Here is a 25,151-nt window from a genome sequence, read left to right as displayed (position 1 = left end):
CCTGACCCGGTGGGAGAGGCCTCGTGGGAGATGCACAGAGGATGCAGCCTCGTCTGCTGCCTGCGCGCCCTCCACCCCACCCACACCCCGAGGGGACTCCGGGTGCCCTGAAAGTCAGGCGTGCCACAGAAGTGCTGTCCCTCCTGTGGGGAAGGGGGTCTGCCCTGGTCACTTAGCATGTTGCCCCTGAGGTTGTTTTACAGTGAGTGGAGGCTACTCAAATCAACACTTCTTGTATTTTTCTTTTTATTGGATTTGCTTTTTATTTTGGCATTCTGTATGAATATTTCCATGAAAGCCCTCAGTCCCTCTCATTTTCCTGTTTCAATGCACACGATTAGAGAAGTCTAGCCACATGACAGACAGGGGCCGGAGTACGATCTGCACAGAGCACAGGGCCGACTGCACAGCCCTCGCCCCGCCCTGGCATGGATTCCCAGCTCTCTAGCGATGCTTCCAAGCCCAGTGGTCAACACGGCTGCTACCTCACCTGGCAAAGCGACCATTCAGCGGATGGAATTCTCAGGGGCTGGAACTGTCTCCGGGTGGAATCTTGGCCATGTTTCCCGGTGTGTTTTGGGGTGCACTGAAACTGACGGAGTGGATGGTGAGGCCTGCGTCGGCCCGTCCTCACTGCCGTGGGGTGGTGCCACACCCTGTCACCAGGACAGGGGCTCCTGCCGTGGACCACAGCCCCTTGGAACAAAGTAAAGATTGCTGCTAAAAGTTACGTAGGGTCAGAGCCAGCTTTGGCTCTTGGTCCATAATTTAACGGACCTGGCCAATGGAAAGCTGAGATCCGGACCTAGTGCAGAATCCCAGCCACACAGCACACGGGGCCCGAACTCACAAACTACTAACGCTGTGTGCACTGTGCTGGGCCAGCTGCTCAGGTGTTAACGGGCATTTGACACTTAGGGAAATCTGAATTCCATTTTCACATATTCCCAATCAAGAGCTTATTTCTGGGAAAGCAGAAGAGTAGAATTTTTTTTGTAGCTCAAAAGAATTTCTCCAAGTTTTATTATTTACCCACAGCTTGCAATTAACCTGAAACTGGCCAGGCTTTCCACCGGTTTCACAGTCTAGCTCATTACAAACCTTTCCAAGACACCCTTCCTCTTCCCCACAGCTCCACTTTGCAGGAGCTGTTGGAGTTAATTCGCTTCTGACATTATCTACTGTATCTACTAGATCTTCTCTGAGCTAACCACAAATCCATCCACGTCAGGGTTGGAAGGAGGCTTGCGCTACTTTAGAGTTGGTGGTTTTATTCAAAGCTTTGCAGATAAAATCACCAGCTTTCATCACCTTGTTGAGGTCCACGCCCTGGTGAGAAGGGATTCCAGAGGGAGGGAAATTAGACAGAGAGACACACAGAAAAACAGAGAGAGACAGAGACAGAGAGAGAAAGGGGGGGAGAGAGAGAGAAAATAGCTTTAAAATAGTACCACAAAATGATTCACCATTTAAAAGTATGTTGTTTGTTATCAGTGCAAGGGCAGCTTTCATGTCTAACTCAGCCATCCGATTTTAGTAAAACCTGTACTCTGCTACCCTTGTGTAACAATCCAGGCTGGACACATGCTAAAAATCCAGACTGACGTAGCAGAGCACGCAATACCAAGGAGGGGTAAGAGTCAAGTCAAAAAACAGGACACAGAATATTCTAACTGGATGACCAGGTGTAATGGTTTGGGGCGTTTCTTCAGTTGTTAGTTCATAGAAATAAGAAGAAAATAAGAAAAGCAATCGCTTTCCTATCAGTCACTTGTTGGAGTCTGTGAGCGAGTGGACGGGCCGTGCTCGCCTCCTCTCAGTCCTCTTCATCTGCTCTCCACACTAGTGGTCCTTGTTTTAGAAAATGCACCCTTTCTCATTCCTCCTCCCAAGAACTGTTCCGGAGGCTTTCCTTCCCGGCTGATCATTTTAGAGTGATTACAACCCCGGGGTCGAGATAAGCCAGGCTCAGCAGCTAACCACGGCCTGGTGACAACGGCAGTGACAACATGATGATGATGATGTGATGATGATGATGGTGATGGTGGTGATGATGGTGATGATGATGATGATGGTGATGATGATGATGATGATGATGGTGATGATGATGATGATGATGATGATGATGATGGTGATGATGATGATGGTGATGATGATGATGATGGTGATGATGGTGATGATGATGATGATGATGATGATGATGATGATGATGGAGATGATGATGATGATGATGATGGTGATGATGATGATGATGGTGATGGTGATGATGATGATGATGATGATGATGGTGATGATGATGATGATGGTGATGGTGATGATGATGATGATGATGATGATGATGGTGATGATGATGATGATGATGATGATGATGATGGTGATGATGATGGTGATGATGATGATGATGATGATGATGATGGTGATGATGATGATGATGATGATGATGATGGTGATGATGGTGATGGTGATGATGGTGATGATGATGATGATGGTGATGATGATGATGATGATGATGATGGTGATGATGATGATGATGATGATGATGGTGATGATGATGATGATGATGGTGATGATGATGGTGATGATGATGATGATGATGATGATGATGGTGATGATGATGATGATGATGATGATGGTGATGATGATGATGATGATGATGATGATGATGATGGTGATGATGATGATGGTGATGATGATGATGGTGATGGTGATGATGATGATGATGATGATGATGATGGTGATGATGGTGATGATGATGATGATGGTGGTGATGATGATGATGATGGTGATGATGATGATGATGGTGATGATGATGATGATGGTGATGATGATGATGATGATGATGGTGATGATGATGGTGATGATGGTGATGATGATGATGATGATGATGATGGTGATGATGATGATGATGCTGGTGATGATGATGGAGATGATGATGATGATGATGATGATGATGATGGTGATGATGATGATGATGATGATGGTGATGATGATGATGATGGAGATGATGATGATGATGATGATGATGCTGGTGATGATGATGGAGATGATGATGATGATGATGATGGTGATGATGATGATGATGATGGTGATGGTGATGATGATGATGATGATGATGATGATGGTGATGATGATGATGATGGTGATGATGATGATGGTGATGGTGATGATGATGATGATGATGATGATGGTGATGATGATGATGATGGGGAAATGAAGACAAAAGGGACGGTGTCCAGGAGGGGACACAAGGGAGGGCAGAGAGGAGAAGAGGAGATGGCGAGGGTTGAGGGAGATCAGAGACCTTGCATATATACATATACAAACATGTGCAGAGAGAGAGACAGAGACAGAGACAGAGACACCGAGAAAGAGAGACACACAAAGAAAGCTTGCTGTGCTTTGATGTAACTACCACAGTGACACCCATGTGTGCTAATGAAAAAATAACAGCATGCCTAGCATGCACAAAGACCCAGGTTCAATTCCTCGATACCACATACAGAGAAAAAGCCAGAAGTGGTGCTGAGGCTCAAGTGGTAGAGCTCTAGCCTTGAGAAAGCCCAGGACTGGCAAAAAAAAAATGGCAATAGAAAAGACTTCCGTGCAGAAACAGAGCCAGGTGTGTCACCACAGTCAGTGTGGAGGAACTGGCCTAGGTCCCCAGGACACAGAGAAGACCGGCACTTATGTTCCTGTAACCAGTGCAGCAAGGAAAGAACAACCAATCATGGCAACATGATGAAGCTAGTATGCAACAAACCTCCCCCCAAACCAGAAGATTACTTCTCCTTAACTGGAGAAGATAAGCCATGGCTTCCGGGCTCACAGACCGCAGCTGTGGGTGCTCGGTGCCAGGTGAAATCTCAATAAATATTTACTGAGTATTTGCATGTTCCAGACACTGAGTACAAATAAGCTCTAATTGCTTTCTGACTTCGCGGGAAGCCACACGAGCAAACAAGACCGCGGCACCGCCCGCTGGGGCGTCCAGAGCTAAGACACACAGGCTAGCAGGGAGGCACGGGGCCCCCGGGCCCTGGGGAGATGGAAAGTGCCGAAGTGGATGGGATGGCTGGCGTGGCCCGGCTGCCACAGGGGTGGGGCCCGGAGGGGATGCAGTATGGTCGGGAAGACATTTTGGACTGCTGTGTAAGAACCAGCCTGGGTTGAGGGGTTGAGGTGAGAGACAGAAAGTGGGCACAAGGCCAATCTGCTGGTGCCAGACTGTAAAGCAGGGACGATGTCACTCCACACGTGTTTGGTGGGAGTTGATTCTGGTGGACTCCCAGAGCACATGACTCTCCCGTGAGCCTCCCGGCAGGGGTTGACTGTTTCCTGCGCATCTGAAAGGAGGAGAAGCCTGGTGTTTGAGCTCTGGGATTCATCAGTGTGCTGGGAGGTCACACACACACACACACACACACACACACACACGCACGCACGCACGCACGCACGCACACGCGCACACGCGCACACACACACCAGGGCAAAACCACAGCGCCCAGCAAGGTCACAGGTAACACACAGGCCCAGCGTGGGACGCCGTTGATGGCGTGGGGTAACACGTGGACTCCACTTTGACCTTGATAAAGTCCTTTAAAAATGTGGCACCGCGCCACTCTCCGGGACGAAGCTGGGCGAGTCTTCCTAAAGCCTCTGGAAAATAAAAATACTGCATTTCTCCACTGGGCCGTTTTGCAAGTGACAGAATGGCGCAAGACTCCGACCTAGAACTGACGTCCCAGACCCCAGCGCATTTGGGGGGGCAGCCAGAGGAGCCGCGGCGAGCTGGACGCGCGGAGGGACTTACGGGGCAGAGCCCCAGGCCGTGCAGCATGTAGACCAAGTCCTCCGTGGCCACGTTGCCGGAAGCGCCACGCGCGTAGGGACAGCCGCCCAGCCCGGACACGGCGGAGTCCACCACGCTCACGCCCATCTGGAAGACAAAGCACAGGCCCGTGTGTGCCCACCGCACACCACGGTGGCAAAGAGAAGCAAACGGAGAAACGTCACCCACACTTACTCTCTCATGGGCCCGAGGCCAGAGCCACATGGAGGCCAATCCTCTCCTGCCCGCCCTCTCCTGCCCTGTCCTCTCCTGCCCGCCCTCTCCTGCCCTGTCCTCTCCTGCCCGTCCTCTTCTGCCCGTCCTCTTCCCCCCCCGTCCTCCCCCCGACAGTCCTCTCCTGCCCTGTCCTCTCCTGTCCATCCTCTCCTGCCCATCCTCTCCTGCCCCATCCTCTCCTTCCCCGTCCTCTCCTGCCCGTCCTCTTCCCCCCCCGTCCTCCCCCCGACAGTCTTCTCCTGCCGTCCTCTCCTGCCTATCCTCTCCTGCCCCGTCCTCTCCTGCCCGTCCTCTCCTGTTGGTGGAAGCGTTTTTGCACACAGAACCCCTCCACACGTCTGGAGGTGAAGATATTTAAGAGGCGGCGGCAGCATAACCTCCACCTCCTGCCAGCCAGGCTCCCTGGTGACCCCAGCGTCCACCAACTGCATGTGGAAGATGGCTTTCACCACGGCCTCCCTCTGCAGGCCTGGACCTGGCACAGCAGGAACAGCAGGAAGAAAAGGCGTTGCCTTGTCAAAAGGGCACCATTCGTTATCCTAGCTGACCGGAGGGTACAGAAGCAATCACTCTTCTGTTTTATAAATGTAACCTACTGTTTGGGCAAAAATGAGAGATTTTTCCAAATCAAGCAGCCATTCCCGCCGGAGAGTGACAGCAAGTGACCAACATCACGATACAGATAACCAGCGGGGCCAAGAACGCGGGCTTCCTCCCGCGTCCAGCCCACACTGAGGACGCCAGCGTCTCACGGCCTCACAGCCGCAGACCGGCGGACTTGAGACCACTCGCAACAGAAGACGTGAAATGATCTATAACCCCAGCAATGGGCCACGGTGTCTCCACCAAAGCCAGGCTCGAAGGAGACGGCGTCTATCATTTAGATAAAGTCCTGGGGTAAGAGACTGCCCCGATGGAGGAAGACAGAAACCAGCGCCCCTCTGCAGCGTGAGCACAAATGGCCCAGAGAGGTGGGGCCTGCAGAACGACACTAGTGATAGGAACGCGCCAAAGTACATCAAGCTTACCATTCGTGCATTTCTCCATATGTGTGTCACACATCCGTAAACGCACAATGAACGTGTCACTGGGCTTCACGGTAAACAAGCAGAAGCAGGAGTAGAACTCACATGGAGTGAGTCCTGTCCACATTTGTCTTATCAGTTCTTCATGGGGAAATTGTTTTTCCTGGCAAACAGTAGGCAACGCCGTGGAATATCTGCATCGACTCAATGAAGTTGCACTTCTTAAGAAAAAATAACTGAACCAATTTACAAGTCTCGGGTTTGAGAGTATTTCAAGTTAAGGTCTATTTGCAAAATGGCAGATATTACATCCCTATATAACGAAGGGAGACGGTTAGATGGGAGTATATTACAACTCTATAAAGCCACCTTTAGATCATTTTCTTTAGAAAAGGATGTAGGCGCTGGTTCTACGAACATCTGACACTTGGGGAGGATGCTTGCAAGGGACTGGTTGCAGTTCTGTCTCTTTTCTCCTGTACACGCTCGTGAATTTTCATGAGCAGCCACACGGTGGCAGAGCAGCCCAGGACCACAGGGTGGCCAGGCAGCACAGGACTCAGCAAGCACGAGTCTCGTCTCCCAGCCCACGGAAGTGGCAGAGATGGCCCCGGTTTTATAGTGATCGAATTATTTATCACATTTAAAATAAGCACAATAGCACAAGATAGCACAAGCTACGTGAAACTGCAATTCAATCTGTTCAACCCAGGCTTGCTTATTCTTCATCTGCCTTGCCAGTTCTTAGGCCAACTACGTAGAACGCAATCCTACAGCTCCTGGGACTTGCCGTTAGAAATTGGAGCCATTCTAGACTGGGTCTGTCCTACTCCGTGGCCGCGTTAGCCACTGAGAAGCGATTGTCTGTAAGGCCTAAACATCTCTCAAAGGAGGGCTGGAATGTGGCTGTGTGGTAGTGCCTTCCTAGCATGCTTGAAGCCCTAGGTTCAATTCCCTAGTACCACACAGAAGAGCTGGAAGTGGTGCTGTAGCTCAGGAGGTAGAGTGCCAGCCTTGAGCCAAAGAAGCTCAGAGACAGTGCCCAGGTCCTGAGTTCAAGCTCCAGGGCTGGCAAAAAAAAATTTCTTTAATCTCTCAGAGGACCAACATGGTTTTCTCAAAGTCCACAATTCAAGCATGAATCAAAGCCCTCCCTGCTGACGCCCCATCTGGGGAGCTCAGTTATGCCATCGACACTGCCCTCCAGAGCGGCACCCGAGCCTGAGTCTAGGGAGGAAAGCGCCACGGCTACCACTGGACGTGGTAAGTGGACCTCAGACACACGACGAGCCCTGCAGACGTCACCGTGGTGTGGTCTGTCACCTGGGGGCCACAGAATCTGTCTGAAGGAGAAGAATGAACAATTGTACGTGCTGTCCAGGATTAATAGTTAATTCATAGTGATGATTATGTGTCAGACTCATTGGTCGGGCTTCACGTGGATTCTTACATTTAATTCATAAAAACAATACCAAGACACAGAGAAAGGCTTGGGAGGAGAACACTGGAACTCTGACAGATTTCCACACCTCTTAGCGGCATTATCAGGGAAGTTCAGAGAAGGGTGTGTTGTTCAAGTGACTGAAATTCAAGGGAAAGAGCCCAAGAAGACAGCCACCACGGCGGAGAGAGCATTGTGGTAGGATGGACATTCTTTACTTATTCCCAAGGGCGGAAGTTCAAAGTCAAATGTACGGGAGGAAAACAGTTGATAGGTTGTATAACATGGACTATTGTGACACGGCCTCCCTCCCGGCTCCTTGTGCCCCTGCCCACCTCCCGCTGCGTGGCTTTTCAGGAGTGCGCTCCTTCTTCAGTTTGAAACAATGTGCTTGCACGCTGTGCTCGCCCGGGCCCCCAGAGCAGGTCCCGGGCACAGGCAGGGCAGAGGCAGGCTGCACTGAAGATCCCCGGCTTCCTGCTCATGGGTGGCCTTTGTCTTCACGGGGGGTCTCGACCCCGTGGCTGGATTCCACCTAACTGATGGATCTGCCCAGCGCAAGCCCCTCACAGCCCTGTTTCTCCTCTCGGTGACCACAGGAGCTCGGTCCATCATAATCGCTCAGGTTCTGTGCACGTCCACTCCTGCAAGACTCTCCATGGCTCTTGGCTGACTCACTGAGTCTTGTTAAACCAGAAAGGTTTTAAAAAATATATGTGTGTACATATATATATGTGTGTGTGTGTGTGTGTGTGTGTGTGTGAGTGTAAATATATATCTATATCTAAATTGCTTAAAAGCTCTGTGGCTATCCATCTCCACAGGACGGCGGTCAGGGCTCTTACCGTTGCCTTGGGTCTCGTGACGACGTGGAATCAACACTTGTACCAGGCCCATCGATTCCGTCTCTGTGTCTCTCCACTCCCTCCAACACAGACTCGGCACTGCCACGGTCTTGAACTTACTTTCAGGGGCATAAAGTCCCCCGTGGATCCTCCCGCACGCTTTCCAAACTCTTCGCCCTTCATGGTAGCTTTTCTGCCTGGAATCCTCGCCTCTGTTTTGTCTCAACTCGAGGCCTTGCTTCTTCTTAGACGTAATGCTTGTGAGGTAACAGTCTGTCTTCTAATAAAGCTGAAAGAAGTTACACACACACACACACACACACACACACACACACACACACCACTAACTGGAAGAGCCAAAATGAGAGAGCTGTGAAATGTAGATCCTTTTCCAGAGACTTCCTGAGTTTCATTTCATGAAGGACAATTGTCTTTTTGGGTCCTTAGATACTATGCGCTCAAATAATGGTTGACTGTTCCACAAGGAAATCAAGACGGACTGACTCGCTCTGTCTCGCTCTCTGTCTGTCTCTCTGCCTGCCTCTCTCTCTCTCTCTCTCTCTCTCTCTCTCTCTCTCTCTCTCTCTCTCTCTCTCTCTCTCTCATCATTGATGTATTGGAATCGTGTTTTCATGGCATTTGTTTCTCCCTCCTCCGAGGCAGCAGGAGAAGCTGAGCGGCTCGGGGAGGCCGCCTCCGGAGGCCGCCTCTGGAGACCAACTCCTTCCCTTCACTGCCAAGCACAGCGCTGACTCCAGGCCGCTCAGGGGCGGGGCCGCCACGCCAACAACAGTAATGGGCGTGGGCCATGTGCATGGAAGCATGGCTCAGATGAGCCTGTCCAGGAGCTCATTACGACTGTGACAGGAGAGACCAGTGTGAGTCTCTGAAAGCGGGGAACGGACGGCCTAACCGTGGGTGGAGGTTTGTGACTGCACCATGGCGTGTGGGGAAGGCCCAGGTTCTGTGTCCACACCGCACGGCGAGGGGGCGGAGACCAGTTCCATCACAGCGGCTCCGAGCAGTGGCTGCTCAGGGCCCGGATTGGCCGAGGAGGAACGTGGAGAGCCAGGAGCTCAGGCAATGCTCCATCTCTAGACCTCTGGATTCGGGAAGCCCTGCTCACCACGGGCACACGCCGCTGCGGGGTCGGCGCCTCGACGGGTCAGAAACCAGACCAGCACTGCACTTGACTTCCGCATGGCTCTGTCTGGCTGTGTTGTCTCAAGACCACTGAGAGCCCAGGCCCTGAGGGGAGCTGAGGGCACGGCGCTGGCTGGGTCCTCTGTCAGATTTCTGAACTTAAAGCCAGAGCCTCTACATTAGAATCTGAAATGGACTCAAATGGATCCACACTCAAAAGAGGACTTCAGTACAGGTGAGAACTGGGGAAAGAGGTAAAAGATGCGTGCAATAGGTAACAGAGCCCAAGGCTGAGGCCCAGGGAGCCTGAGACTCGAGTCATCTCACACGCACGCACACATGACCACATACGTGCACACACACACACACACACACACACACACACACAGTTATGAGTGAGGTCGCTGATGGACAGAAAGGAAGTATGCCATAGATATAATGACCCTTGCCGCTTGATTCTTCATTCTCTGAAACAAATATATGCTACAATGGGAGGAGGGAGGAGGGAGGAGGGAGCAGGTGAGGAGAAGAAGTGAGTGGACAGGCCGGGGAGGAGGGAAGCCATTGCCTGCTACCGTTTGCCAGTCGTGAGGCTGAATTTCAGAGCCCAGGGTCAGGGAGGGATGCAGCTTGGGCGGCCCTCATCTTTGGCTACCCCGGGAAGCAAAGTGTCTACTCTGTGCTCAGATGCCATGAAGTTATTTACAGCGAGATCTGGAGGCCTCCTATCCGTTACTGCGAGGTCCAAAGCCGAGTGTCCCCGCTTCCAGGAGCGCCAGAGATGAACGGATTGCAATGCTTTCCACATGTCCAGTCTTACTGTCAAGGGAATTTTAAAGAAGTTTCCCAGCTTCCGCCACTGAGCCAGATGTCAGCGGGTCCACAGAGAAGCCTTTCCATGGAGGAGCCTTCCTGTCTGTCTGTCTGTCTGCCGGCCCGGCTTGTTAATGTCCTAACAGTCATTTCTTGCTAAGGACTGTCAAGTTTGGGGGCTCAGTCTTTCACCATTAAAGAAATCTGCGGACTTCTTTGAACCACTACAACCCAGCAAGCTTTTTTTCTTTGCGTTTTTTGTTTTACAACTTTTCTCGCATGACATTATTTGTGTTGGCACAAGAATACACTGTCAGTTTCCGGCCTCTGGTTTCAGAAGCATCAGTACAGAATATTTTACTAGCCGCATTTCTTTTTGCTGCAGCTGCATGAACAAGTCCTGGTGTTTTATGCTATCTGCTATATGCGGTCTTCTCTGAGCTTTCTAACAGCCTTGAGCTGAAACCTAGCAGATGAATTCTTATGAAAATCATTTGAAGAGTAGCAAATTTCTTCGAACTTTTAATTGATAGATTTGGTTCAGGGAATTCTTGTCCAAAGTCCAAATGCGGTTGTAATAGCATACTTTATTCTTTTTTTTCCTTTAGCTTTTAAATTTGTCACCACTAGCATTAAGAAATATATTTGAAGGAGACACACAATTTCAAGCATAATAAAATGACTGCACATCTATTACCCACACAGGGTACAAAAATAGAAAATCACAAATCGTTTTCAGTCCCCAGTGACTGGTTCTTGAGAGTTCTCCCTGGCCTCCAGCTCTGAAAAACAATGTATTGTATTTCTCTAAGAGTATTACAGTTCAAGAAGCAGTATTTATTCAGATTGAATTTTGGAGACCTAGAGTGCTACTCCGTATCCCCCTCTCTCAAGTTTCTTTGGCAAATCGTTCGCCTCACTCATATTTCCCTGGCTGTGATCAGTGGAACGAAGTTTAAGGCATTCTTCACTTCTCTTACTTGCATTTTTGTAGCCTTTCCTAGCTTCTCTCTGCTTAGAGTTCCCTCTTTCTCCATATGGCTCTCTTTCCTCATGAAGCACTTCAGGCATTCATCACCATGAGTCTGATTTTAAGGATTCCTCTAGCTCTTCAGGCTCTACTCTTTAAAATATAATTCTATTGTTATTATTTTTTGCCAGTCCTGAGGTGAGAACTTAAGGCCTGGGCACTGTCCTTGGGTTTTCTCAAGGCTAGAGCTCTATCACTTGAACATCAGCATCACTTCTGGCTTTTTTTGTGTGTGTATGTGGTACTGAGGAATCGAACCCTGGTCTTTGCGCATGCTAGGCAAGCACTCGACCACTAGGCCACACCCCCGGCCCTCTATTGTTATTTTTAAGGTATTGTACAGAGGGGTGACTGGTTTCATAAGTCAGGTTAGGCTCAGCTTTTTCATCCCCTTCTTCTTGTTATTTGTTTTTTACCCTGTGCAGTGGTGGGGATTCAGCCTGGAGTTCTGAAGATGTTATGTGAGCCCCTGGTTCTGATGCACTCTTGACCTGTATGTTTTGTTGAAAGCCAGGCACATCCTGTCTGGTGCCTAGACGTGAAGGTCTGGCTGTGCTCGCTTGCTGCCACGCTGACTGCGGAGGTCTCCATCCTCTCTGGTTCTTCGTCACTGACACCCTTCTCGTGGACTTCACTTGTACTTCTTCTGCAGCCTCACCGTAGTCTAGCCATGAATTGTGCCGATGGTTTCTGTGACCCTGGCTCTGCCCTGGGGCTCAGCTGTCAGCTGTGTCTGCAAAGGGTCCTTCTCCCTGATGGAGCATCTTACAGACCTGGGTACCTTGCTGGCTATGGTTCACGAATACTTGGGTTAGAACTTGGCTTCACGTGTGAGAGAAGCCGTAATTCCCTTTCTCTAGACTGCTCTATACTGATTTAGCAAGCAAAAATGCCTTGTTCGTAAAATTAAATGAGGCGTATCTCACTATTATCTGAAAGTGTTTGATAATGTTGGTATTACCTGCTTCCTTTTGCATTCAGCATGACTCCTTTGTAAAGCACCTGACCTTGTTAAAAAAAAAGTAAATGCAGATGTAATTTATTTCTGAATGTTTTACTTGGTTTACCAAGCTTTTCTATGATTTTTTTTATTTTTAAAAATCTAGTTCTTTGCTGAATTTCTTGAGTAACTACTGAATTTTCCATGCACGTTTACAGCTGACTTCTCCACTTCATTCATTGACACTCCCTTGAGGAATTTAGATTTAGCTGATGAAATGACCAATGATGGACAGAGATATGTGGAGGAAAACGAATGACGACTCCTAACGCCCATCTTCATAGAGCACATTTGTAATCAATACTTCATGCATCATCGTCTCATACAGAAGAAGTTGTTGTTATCAGTCCCGCCAGTGATGATCCCAACACCACCAAACCGGCCTCTGTCAGACCTCACACTCGGGATTCTGAACCCCCCTCCGCCACAAGTGGGGAACTGGGGTCAGAGACTGTTCGCTGCCTAATGATGTGAAATTTGGGAAAGTCTCCTTGGGAACCTCATAAACAAGTCACAGGCATAAGAATTTGCCATTTGGTGGCATTTTAATATGCTTTAGTAAGAGTCTATATAAAAGTGAGCGCTTTCATGTGAAAATTAGGTTAATAATTTGGTCTTTCTAAGAGAAAATAATAAGCATATGGAAAATGCTATGGGGAAAAGCTGAACGTCTATTCAGGAAAAGAAAATGAAGAAAGGCCCGTGATATTTCTTCATGAGAAATGTGAATACGGCCTGCCTTGCTGGTCTCTGTGCTTCCAATTAACATGTGGCATCAGATCCCATGTGTTTTCTTCTGCTTTCAGCAAATTATGAAGACTCCCACTATTTCAGTACAGAAAAAAAAATGAGACATTGTTTTGCATTAAGCAGATTAAGCAATTTGTTCACTGGCATTTGGCTTAGGGACCTGGGGAAGAGGAAGGAAAATGAGGCTCGATTTTTACATAAAAATGGAGACAAGCAGACTGGCTTGCCTGTGCTCCCTCTGTGTTTAAAGTGTATGCTTGGCTACCTCATTTCTTTCATCCTCTGCCCTCGAGTGGCTATCAATGTCCCGCGTGTAGGTCTACGCTCTCCTATAATTCATTGTAAAATCACACCTGATAATTAGGAATCCTTCACTTCCACACAATCATCTCCAGTCCTGCAAGTCACATGTTAAAGTCATTTTTTTTCTAAAGAAGCACCAATAAAAGCTGGAAAGCCAGGAACGATCCCTCCGCTGTGTGACTGCAGCGCGCTTTTAAACTCATTCGCTTCCGGCCACGACGGCCAAGTTTCCTCTCATTCCTTGTCTCCTTGCCTCAGCTTCACGCTGGAGCCCTGTGAGTGGCTCTCCCCACCCCCAGTTCCACCAGAGCCACTGCAATGATTCCACAAAAAAACGAAAACGAAGCATGGGAAGAGAAGGAAGGGGTCGTGGGCAGTGTGTCTGGGTCACAGCCTGACTTGGGGTGACCTCGTTGGAAGCGGTGTGCTCACAAGCTGACTCGGGGATCTGTAGCCCCTCTGCACCACTCCTTCAGGACGGCAATGTGGCTGCATCGTGAAGGGGATGGGAGCGTGGCCGTGACTTCCCGGAGCCACGGCTGGCTCTGCTCCTCGTGGAGAGGTCTGGAGTGGGAGGTAAGAAATGGTCGCTGGTGGTCGGCCACTCACCACAGCCGCGACCACTGCAAGGGCAGTGAAGCAACCAAGTTCTGTTTTAGAGCAGGAGAAGAACGCTCGGGGCGCAACTCCCCAAGCTCGAGGGAAACGGGGAGAAACTGAGCTCTGCTTAACACGGCATCGCTAATATGCTACCTCTAGTCTTCAACTACCACCAAAGTCAGCCATTCTTCACGCCAGCTCTCTAGAAATCCTCACTGGATCACACAATGAGGTACACATGGTTTGGTTTTGTTTTTTTTAAGGGACGTAGTGTGTGTGAAAGGTGAGCTTGCTACGCCTCAGCTTCCTAGTGCAGGAGCATGCATGCCGTGACACCCGGGGACTCCACAGAATGACGCCGCAGCTCGCCACCACATCCCAGAGCGGGAGCTGGACAAACACAGTGGCAGATTCACAAACCGTACCATAGAGAACCAGCAAGGCGAAGAGACGCCCGTTTCCCTGAAAGCAGAACTTCCCGACGGCTCTTCCACGCCGCTCATGCTTGGGCGTGGTGTTGAATTTTGGATCAAGCGACTGCATTATAGGTGGTATCTACTTCTGTGACACGCCGTCATTATACGTAAGGCTACACATGTCCGTTCACGTATCACACATGCATGACCTTATCTTACGACTATTATCCCACTCGACACCCAGCATGCCCCCGTTTCAAATGCAAACGCGCCATCTTGCCGGGCTGGCACACACCTGCAGGGCGGGATCTCCTTCCTGACGCTCTCCAGCATCCTGGTCATGCTTCCCGGCGTGCCCACCCCCGTCGTGTCCCCCAGGGAGATCTGGTAGCAGCCCATGGCGTACAGCCTCTTGGACACCTGGAGGGAAGGGTGGGTGTTGGTCAGCGGGCAGGGTCAGGAAAATCGCCTGGTGAGGAGGTCATCCTTGAAGCCATCAACCTGCATTTCTAGCGCTTTCCCCGGCTCATGGTACCCCAAATAGCGCACAAAACTTCCCAGGTCTCACACTGTCTCTTCCTACTATTGAAATTTGTCTTCGATTCCTATCTATTTAATATGCATGTCTCTGCACACTTCTGAGGCGATAAGCCCCCATTCTAAGTACACACTTAGGAACACTTCAACAACACCAAAGCATTACCGACTTCCTGAATTCTACGCAGACGTGAAATTCACGACCGCAGTCAGGCTGGAGTTCAAGCAACACCAGGAGTCATGGCAGCACTGCCGTTGCGCAATGCTTCTGGCTTGTTTTTTCTAGAAGGTAAGTGGATGGACTTGTGCAGCTCACACTGCAACGTCTCCTAAGGCATGGGGGCTGCGCTTGTGAACACAATGGGAATTTGCACAAAGACATGCATTACCAGGACAGCCCGGGGCCTGTGTTTGAACATCAGCTCCACCAGCCAGGCTGAGCATGGGAGGCTGGGGAGAAGGTACCTAAGTGAAGCCTCAACCCCTAATCCGAAGAATGCAGACAACAACATCACCTCCTCTGGTAAGCCTTCCTTCCTTCATTTCTCCCTCACTTTTACAATGAACATAATTGTTAAAGCCATGTCTGGTTGTGAAGATTAAATGAGAGCATACAAATTCCAGCACATGGTACTCATTCATTCACTCATTCATCCCACTTGTTCTCCCGTGTCTGTGCTAGCCCAGCTTCCCGGGTGCGAGATAGGATGGCGTGTGCATGAAGCCAGAAACAGCACCGGGATACTCGTAAGTAAGAACGCATGACACAAATTTACAGGATCCTTTGGGCGTGGCTGTGGACGTAGATACGTACAACAGGAAAAGCGTCAGCAGCCATCAAAGTAAAGTCAACTTGGAGAAGGTCAGAAGAAGTGATCTCAGAAGAATGTTCCAGAAAGGATTTCAACATCAAGACTGATGAAACATGAAATGCAAAAGACATTCTAGGGTGGACAAAAAGTCAAATGTATACGGTAGTGTGAAGTCAAAAACAGGAGGATCACAGTCGAAGTACACACACCTGGACAGGAAGTGAGATCACACCTCAAAATACCCGGAGGGCTGGACGCACGACCCTGGGGTGGAGGACCTAAATAACAGACACAAGGCCGGGTCATACCCAGCTACATAGATAAACAGCAGTAGCTGGCATCCCAGCTGCGACAAGCTTAGGATCACAGTCCAAACTGGCCCATGTCCAACAAGCTTGTGCAGCAAAAAGGGCTGAAGGCTTAACTCAAGTGGCAGAGCATGTCCTGGTGAGCATGAAGCCCTAATCCAAACCCCAGAACCACTGAGAGAGAGACAGAGAGAGGCAGAGAGAGAGACAGAGACAGAGAGACAGGGACAGAGAGAGGGGGGAAGGGAGAGAGAGAGAAAGAGAGAGAGACGATGGTGGTGATGATGATATGATGATGACATTGCTCTATTTGGAAAATCTACAGAGTTCCAGTGCAAAACAGAAGAGGAATGGCTTCAGCTGAACTGAGAGTTCAGCGTGGTAAATCTGAATCTTCTAGTGACATCTTCCCTGCTGCAGGGTTGGGTTATTTAACCATGGGGGGAGGGGAGCCCAACCTTAGCAAGGGGCTGGTGCACACCAGTGGGTTTCTGCTGCGCTCTAACAGAACTAGCCAAGCCCAGCTGTGGGCTTCTGTGAGTGTGAGTGACCCCTGAACGACACCTCAACGACTGCACTCTATCCCTGTGACAGCACCCAGGTGAAACTGCAACCTCCTGGTGACATCTGAACCATGGTGCAGCCTGCAGCGGGGGCATGGAGGGAGGCCGGGTCAGCCAGCCAGCTGAGCTGCACGCACACTGCCCTTGCACTTGGATGGGGAGAAAAAAGGATGCTCACTAGACGACAGGTGCAGAACATAGAAAATGGAGGTTTGCGCTCCTTCCAACCTTAAGCAGCCTGCTCATGACAGTGAGACTTGACTATTATTCAATGTTGAGAGAAGACAGCCAGCATTCAAGCCTTTGGTGCTAACATGATGAGCTAAACAATAGACACAACAGAAACCACACGTGCAAACGACAGTACCGGCTGCCCGGTGCTTCACCCTGGACCTGAAAGTCTGGGGTGAGTCTTACCTCGGTCACTTTCTGTGGCGACATGCTCCCCTCGTAAGGACAGCCCAGGGCGCAGGACACGTACCTGAACGAGCATAGAGCCGCGTCAGCACAGACTTCCTCGTCTCCACTCCAGAGCCCAGAGAGCTGAAGACTCGTTCCAGACTCTGCTTTCAGCACTGTCTTACTTTTGAACCAAACAACGCTTATGCAGGTATTTTCAGCAGGCTCCTACCCAGGTATGTCCGGGTTCTTATGGCTACACCTGGACATGTGTTGCTGAATGGCAGATGACACAGGATCGGTGGCTTGCCACGTGAGTGGACGCCACAGCCACATCCCGTGTTCAGATCCTGGTGGAGCAGGCGTTCTTACTGAGACAAGGCCACCGCTCAGCCTGCCTGTGTCCAGGCCTCATTAGAGAACCACGGGATTCGCCCTGAGCATGGTCAGGTCTAGAGTGCTACACGGACGAGGAGATCAAGGAATTTCCCCTCACACCCCGGTCCCACCCTCCAGACCCCGCGTCCCACCCTCCATCCCCCCCCCCCCCCCCCCCGTCCCACCCTCCACACCCTCCCACCCTCCACACTCTCCCACCCTCCACCCCCCCGTCCCACCCTCCACACCCCCCGTCCCACCCTCCACCCCCCCCCGTCCCACCCTCCATCCCCCCGTCCCACCCTCCAGACCCCGCGTCCCACCCTCCAGACCCCATCCCACCCTCCAGACCCCGCGTCCCACCCTCCAGACCTCACGTCCCACCCCTCCACCCCCCGTCCCACCCTCCACACCCACCGTCCCGCCCTCCACCCCCCATCCCGCCCTCCAGACCCCATCCCACCCTCCACCCCCCGCGTCCCACCCTCCAGACCCCGCGTCCCACCCGCAGGCCCGCGCGCCCCACGCGACCCTCGACCTACCCGCGCACCGGGACGCTCAGCTGGCGCGCGGCCTGCACCACCTCCTGGAACCTGCCCAGGCTCTCCTGGATGGAGCAGTGGATGTTCTTCTGGCTGAAGGTCTCCGAGGCAGCACCGAAAACCGAGACCTCGGTGGCCCCGGCGGCCATCTGGAACACAGAACTCATTCACCGTCGGCCCAGGAGAAAGGGTGGGCGCTGCGGACGCCAGGGGCGCGGACTCCCGGGGTGGGCGCGGGGCAGGGCGCGGGGGGTGGGCGCGGGGCGGGGCGGGGGTGACCCTGCTCCCGTGGAGGCCCCCCAGGGCGGGCGAGCATGGCCGCCCCGCCTGGACAGGCGGCCAGGTGGAGCTGAGGGGGGCCCACGCCCGCTGGTGGACCTGCGATCACTGGGCAGAAAGGTGAGGCGCTGAAGCAAACCCCAGCTCCACCCAGACCCTGGGTCCTCAGGGGGAGAAGAACTGTTTCCTGGCTGACCCGGGAGGATGAGCGTGGCTGGCTCTAGATGATGGGGGTCCTGAGCTGATGTCCCCCTTAGTAAATTAGCAGAGTCCTTACAGAGTGACAACTGGGATGCATGTGACAACACCGCCACCTTGTAACCCTCTCTCTCTCCCTCTCTCTTTTTTTTTCCAGTCCTGGGCTTGAGCTCAGGGCCTGAGCACTGTTCTTGGACTTTCTCAAGGCCAGAGCTCTACCACTTGAGCCTCAGCACCACTCCGGGCCTTTTCTATGTATATGGTGCCCAGGAATTGAACCTGGGTCTTCGTGCATGTTAGGCGAGCACTCCACCACTAGGCCACACTATTTTTAAAAAATAAATTTTAGAAAAACAATCCATTGCACTTACAGCCCGGTGAAAACCCTGGAGATTCGGAGTAAGAACAGGATAGCACACGCCTGGGTACTGCCGAATGCCTTCCATGACTTCAGTGTGGTTGGCCATCTTCAGGACAAAACGGTCACAGGTGAGGACGGAGGTGGACACAGGGACAGCCCACCGTGCTGCAAACTCACGACCAAGAGGACAGTGCAGGCAGGACAGCTGAGGGAAAGCCCGTCTCAGAGCCATGACCACGTACGTAACCACTGGACGTAACCACTGGAGATGTGCTCAGTTAATTCACACACACACACACACACACACACACACACACACACACACACACACAGAAAGTCAGCCATTTCACTTTTTCCACGACTAATATTTCATTCTGCTCTTCCTATCCTGTCATGGCCCGGCCTGACCAGACAGGAGTGTGACAGCAATTCCTTCCTCTTCCTCTTCCAGGAAAATGGACGCCTCAGGGACGCTCAGCGTGTGAAAGTTCTCCCTGGTTGAGAATGTGCTCATTGTGTGTCTCTGTTAGTAAACTTGGAGAAGGCTGGGATCCCGGCGTGGGCTTGGATTGGCACAGGTATTCTCGCTAGTTAGAAATCCTTGTGCTTGATGTGCCACAGCCACTGGAATGTGGTAGGCTGTCAGCGAAGAAGTGAACATCAGCTGAGTCCAGTACCCAGCCCGAAAAGGTAAACCATCCTGTCAAGACCTGATTTTCTGAATCTATTCAAACATAAACGTTGTGCCATCAAGGCAGCTCATACCTGCGAACAGGTCTTCAAACCCCAGGACTAAAGAAATCAAAAAGTAAAACTTTTGTTAGGAAATACCCACACTGTTCAATACGTAACCCTTTTTCCACTTGTTCATAGGGTTTGTGACTTAACTTTTAAGTTTCTGAAGTAGTCTCTGCTCAGGCCAAACAACAGTGCCATCTCAAGCCTGTTCACACATGTGCGGGGGGAGGAGACAGTGTCAGGAGTTCACCGTCCACCCATCTCCCCGGCCAGATGAAAGACAGCCATCACTTCCCGTGTGGAACACGGTAGGAAAGTCAGATACGGAACACACATGCCTCGATCACTAGAAGAGTGCAAAACATGGGGTTCCAGACTCTGCAAGCCGAACCCCATTTGAGCAGTCATTGCTTTTAAGGGTGGCTCTCTTGAATTCCATGGAGGTGAGGGGGTGAGGCTGGGTTCTTCTGGGCAGCCTTGGGTGTGGGGCTGGAGCCAGCTCTGCTGCCTGGGCATTGGGTCTCATTCACAGACGCTGCTCAAACCCCAGCTACATCAGCCTCAGTAGCGCAGCTTGAAGAAGTAAAACAGTTTTCATAAATCACAGTCTTACAATAATAAACACAGGAAATCTCTGGAAAATTGAACATCCAGGGTGGGTTTTTTTTTCCTATTCAGTACTTGGTCTTGAATGAAAAAGCTAAAATGGTCTGACACCACCCTCGCACTTAAGTCCAGGAGCCTTAAAACTAATTGTGTGTGGTGTACAATTTCCTGTGGCTCCTAGCCAGCAGTACCCCTGCATCTCCAGGCCCCGTCCTCCGCCAGGGACAAGCCGGGCACCCGCCAGAGGAGCCACACGAGGGGCCACACACTCGCTCGCTGAGCAGGCACCCCAGACATTTTGGTTTTGTCATCATCCACATCTACAAACGCTCCTTTGAAGTTATAAGATGAACGCATCCTAGCCAGTAGATGTATGGCTTCTACGCCAGGGAGTAATGTCCTGGACAGGAAAAGAAAAAGAGCCCTGTTCTTCAGCAACATTTCTTAGTTTCCTAAGACAAACTTCAGGAGCAAGCATTAGTTATTCCTGGTTCAGGCCGGTGCTTCTGGTGACGCTCCTGGCCTTCCCAGAGCCAGATGGGCCGCTCCCCACAGCAGGGAGGGAGGGCAGGGAGGGGGCAGGCTGGCAGGGACGCCCTCAGCTGCGCTGCACCCTCACCTCACCCTCACACCCCGGCCAGCACGCCGGTGTCCTGGGGTGGAAGCAGAAGTGATGGTGACGGCAGCCTGGCCGTGCTCCTTCCCAGGGGCCGAACGTCCCTCTCTGCAACACTTCCTTCCGCAAGTCACCCACCCCGGAGGACGAGGACGTCGGCCGGTGAGGAGAGAGGGTGGCCCGAAGGAGGTGGACTCCCGGGTCGAATGAACCCAGAGACAAGATCGGACAACAAATATGTCGCACCGCCCTGCAAGCAGAGCCTGCAGATCCCTGGGGAGCTCTGGAGCCGTGGGCAGGGTAGAGACGGAGCGCTGCGGGCGGCCTGGTGTGCCCGGTAACACACGGCCCAACAGGTTCTAGTCACTGCATCTATTCCATTACAGCACCAGACAGATACTTGGCTGGTTGTTCACGTTTTGAACCAGCTTGAATTGTTTTAGTGATTTCTATTCCCATTTTCCATTTTAACTGCGGGTCGCTGTGTTAGGCATTCACTCAGGTGACTGTTAGCCACGGACCACTTGCTCAACTTGTGAGTCCAACAAAGAACTCGATCCAGTTTGTTTTATAGAGACACAATAAAAGCAATGAACCAGAGAATGAATAAGTGGAAAGGATCCAAGGCACAGAGACATGAAAATGCTTTGCCAAAATCATATCAGAGCACAGTAAGAGCTAGGACTCAGAGCTTTCTAAGGCGCCATCAGAAAGCTCAAGTTAAACAACAGGTATAATGGTGGACCCCAAAGGGCAGGAAGTCTGTAACTGAGAACAGGAGGGGAGGAGACCGAGGTAGGAATGGGGAGGGGGAGGATATGCGGGGGGGGGGGATAGGAAGAGGGCGGGGGAGTAGTCCACAATATTCTATAAGCTTAATTCATTGTGATTGATAACACAGTTAAAGTTACCAATGGATTCCCACATCTAGCATTCAGAGAATTCTATAAGGCCAAATTTAAATTTTTTATTGAATGCGAAAGTTCCATTGTTGGCTTTTTTAAAAATAATTTTATCTTTTTGAAGGAGCTGTAACACAAGACGACCATTTCACAAGTCAGGTAATGAATACATTTCTTTCTTTCTTTTTCTGCCAGTCACCCCTTCCCTTGCTTTCCCCTAGTTTCCCCTGAAAGTGGTATTTTAATATAATCCAAACAGACTTGACATTTTCCTCTTCCCTGTGAACATGTATAAACTGTCAATAAACACAATCAACTGATTGAAAGACAAGGTGAGATGATTCATTATAAGGTTTGACTTGGATCATGTTTATAAGGTTAAGAATGAAGAAAACCCAATTTGTCTGTCAAAATGTAATTAATCGAATTAAGTAATTATCAGTTGTCACAGCACATACCTCTAATTCCAGTATTCAGAAGGATGAGGTGGAAAGAAGGAAAGAAGGACGGAAGGAAGGAAGGAAGGAAGGAAGGAAGGAAGGAAGGAAAGACAGGCAATCATATGTTGACATAACAAATCTTTTAATATAATACTTTATAGCCTAATGAGGTGGGAGGAGGCCAAAATAAAACTGTATTATACCTTCTGCTTAAAAAATAAGGAAATCAAGCCATTAAAATCTCTGGCATTATTATAATTGTAAGCTTTGCTTCCATTTTGATGAAGCAGAACAAACTCTTAGCTAGAGAAGGCGTTGCTGAGTTTTATACAATATCAAACAACATTGGCAAAATATGTGGTTTTCCACTTTCATTGCAAATCCTCCCTCAGCTTCTCCCTCCCTTCCTTCTTCTCTTCTTTCCTTTCCAAGGCCGTCTTCTAGTATTACCCAGGCTGGTCTGAATCTCTTGATCTTCCTCTCTCCAACTCTTAACTGCAGATCAATTTTTCAAAAAGAGTGATCACTATTCTTATTCTACCTTTCCCCCCAAGTTTGTGCTCCTATTTCCATAGTCTTTTCTGAGAGGAACAAATTTTTAAAAATTGGTGGATGCACTTTAGTTGATGATGGCTTGTCTTCATTGGTAACAAGAGCAAGGATTAAACTTTTATAAAGGAACAATTCTGACATTTTCCCTTTAAGTTAATCACTGAAAAAAAAACCACAGGCAGTGTTTATTTACACAGCCTCTTTTCACGCATGATCAGAGGAATGTGAGAACACTAAGCTGTAGTCACTCCCACCATGACACGGCAACATAGTCAAGATAGAAGTCAAAGTGTACTGCCATATTGGAAATAGTGGTAGCTTAATGTTCTGAATGTATGAATTATCTCCTTCTGAGAAGTAGCTTAATATTCACAATGCATATTTAGAAAACATTTTCATATAGCAACTGGATTCATAGTGTTTGGTGCTAATAAAAAAGCAATAAAATTTGGCTTTTTATTTCTGACTTTTGTTCTCTAAACCTCCTCCCCCTTATTTATGCCTTTCGAAGCAAGTGGCATTACCTAAGTAATTTCAGATGTTGAACTGAGTTGTAGCCCTGACGTGCCATGTCGGTTACAGGGCGCTCTGCAAGGATGTCTGTCCACGGTAAAGACACGGGGGGCACAGCTTGTGCACCATATGGAAATCACATAGCGTGCAGTGGTGTCCATGGAAGGGCGAGTGGACATGGGAGAATGATGCAGTAGGCTGTCGCTTATGCCTTTTGTTTTCTGCCCTCTAAGTCTTCCCTCCTGGAGGAAAGCTGGCTCTCCCATGGCCACACGTGTGCTCAGGTGGGGTAGAGGTGGCCGTGTGGGCAGTGTGGCTCTCCTGGACGACCTCACCCACAGGAAGCAGGAAGATGCAGAGGGAATCTGCACTCAAGCAATCTGATATTGGTGGCAGGGTTTTCGCTTTTGTGAAAGAACTCTACTTCCACCCTTCTAGCCTAACCATTGAAAATTAACAGATGAGGGAGCAGCTGTTTAAACGGAGGCATTATTTTTAATACATGGCATTCACCTCTCACCCCTGTGAATGAAAGTACTTGAAGGCAGATGATAAAAGGCTGCGTGTAACAGCCTAGCTCTGCTCTTCAAATCACCGCACGCTGAGGTGAACAGTTTACCACACACAGTCACAGCCCGAAGCCCGGGCGCCCGTCTGCCGTCGGTGCCCGCGTGGCGTCTTCGGCCCGGGAGGGCGGGCGCCATGCCGTGTCACCCTGGAAATCTCTTCTTCTGAACTCGGATAAGTTGTGAGGAATGTGTATTTTCTTAACAACAGGTACTTTATCATGTGTGGCTCGCCCGATTGTCCGTGTGGGATCCTGGTTTCTATGGCACCCGCCTACCCTGGAGCCTTTCTTTCTGTTGTTTGACTTAGAAAACCTCTGCCAAATCAAACAGTAGGAGGGAAACTGGAAAAAAAATTAAAACGCTTTAAAATACTAAAAAAAGAAATAAGTGAACAAGCAGAAATCTAAACATCAACTGGAGAGCCATTCCCATGACCGATGTTTCAGATGTTTGACAGAAAGAAAACAAAAGCGCCTAAGCCCCACGGCCACCCCTGCCTGCCCTGCTCGGGAGCTGACCTCTGACCTCCAGAAACAGAGACGATGGGGTCACGGGGTCTCCCAGGCCCACCACACATCCTGGGCCAAGCTCAAGGGCACACGAGTAGCCTCTACAATGAAAATAAGGCAGGAAATGTAAAGGCATTTTTAGAAAGTCAAGCTCCGTGTCACCTGAACTAACGGAATAACCATGGTGACATCCCTGGCTGGATGATGTGGCCCTCAGCCTGGCCTTGTGATGAGCTGGCCGAGGGGAGGGGGAAGGAGAGCCGCAGCCACACGGGGTGTGGCACGCCATGACCCGCTTCAGCCCACGTGGCCCTGCCCAGGCTTCATGGCGCTTCCTTTGCCTTTTAAGTGTTATTTGGAGGGGGGCAGCCTGCACCCTAACCCGGGGAGCCTCCAGACTCACGCCCAGCCCTCGGAATAACCGTCTCTGACACATCCCATCCTCCTCCCCCCCTCCCCTCGGTTGTATCCGGCACTTGGTGCAGTTAGTGTGTTTCACTAAGCGTGTGCAGTGGTGCTGGGGTGGCTGGCGAGCTGTCTGTAGCTGGTGGTTATTTAAGATGAAATGCGTATTAGTCTCCACACTCTGGACAGCACTGCAGGGCACTGGACAGGAGCAGGCACTCTGGGCTTCTTGGGTCCTGAACATAGGAGCACACGCACACGCACACACACACAGACAGACACACACAGACACACACACACACACACACACACACACACACACACACACACACACACACACACACACACACCAGGCCTCCAGTGCTGCATGGATCCTGCTGGAGTTCCCCAGGTTCAGAGTGGCGAGGCCCCGCACGCCAGCGCGAGGCAGGAGGTAGACGGAGCGGGTGGGGAAACCCCAGCCCTTATTTGATAATACTTTGAGCCTAGAAAG

General features: G+C 50.5%; 1 protein-coding gene across 1 annotated transcript; it reads right to left on the bottom strand.

The window, feature by feature from the left end:
* Positions 1-262: 262 nt before the first annotated feature.
* On the bottom strand, positions 263-18,914 carry Hmgcll1 (3-hydroxy-3-methylglutaryl-CoA lyase like 1). Its single transcript, XM_090355468.1, has 6 exons — positions 18,819-18,914; positions 17,971-18,119; positions 17,069-17,132; positions 14,725-14,851; positions 4,811-5,022; positions 263-1,329 (listed from the first exon to the last, which is right to left on the bottom strand). The coding sequence occupies exons 1-6, from the start codon at positions 18,912-18,914 to the stop codon at positions 1,228-1,230; spliced, it is 750 nt and encodes a 249-aa protein (XP_090211594.1). The 3' UTR covers positions 263-1,227.
* Positions 18,915-25,151: the final 6,237 nt, after the last annotated feature.

The sequence above is a fragment of the Megascapheus bottae genome, chromosome 22 (assembly GCF_031878675.1).
Source record: "Megascapheus bottae isolate mThoBot1 chromosome 22, mThoBot2.hap1, whole genome shotgun sequence".
Lineage (NCBI taxonomy): Eukaryota > Metazoa > Chordata > Mammalia > Rodentia > Geomyidae > Megascapheus > Megascapheus bottae.
This window is presented reverse-complemented; position numbering and strand designations above follow the sequence as displayed.

Coding starts and splice junctions, on each gene's coding strand:
- Hmgcll1 (XM_090355468.1), bottom strand. CDS start 18,914: ATGGCCAACCACACTGAAGTCATGGAAGGCATTCGGCAGTACCCAGGC. Junction 18,120..18,818: donor TCCAGGGTTTTCACCGGGCT/GTAAGTGCAATG, acceptor TCTGTGTTCCAG/ATGGCCGCCGGGGCCACCGA. Junction 14,852..17,068: donor CGCCACAGAAAGTGACCGAG/GTAAGACTCACC, acceptor CCTTCCCTCCAG/GTGTCCAAGAGGCTGTACGC.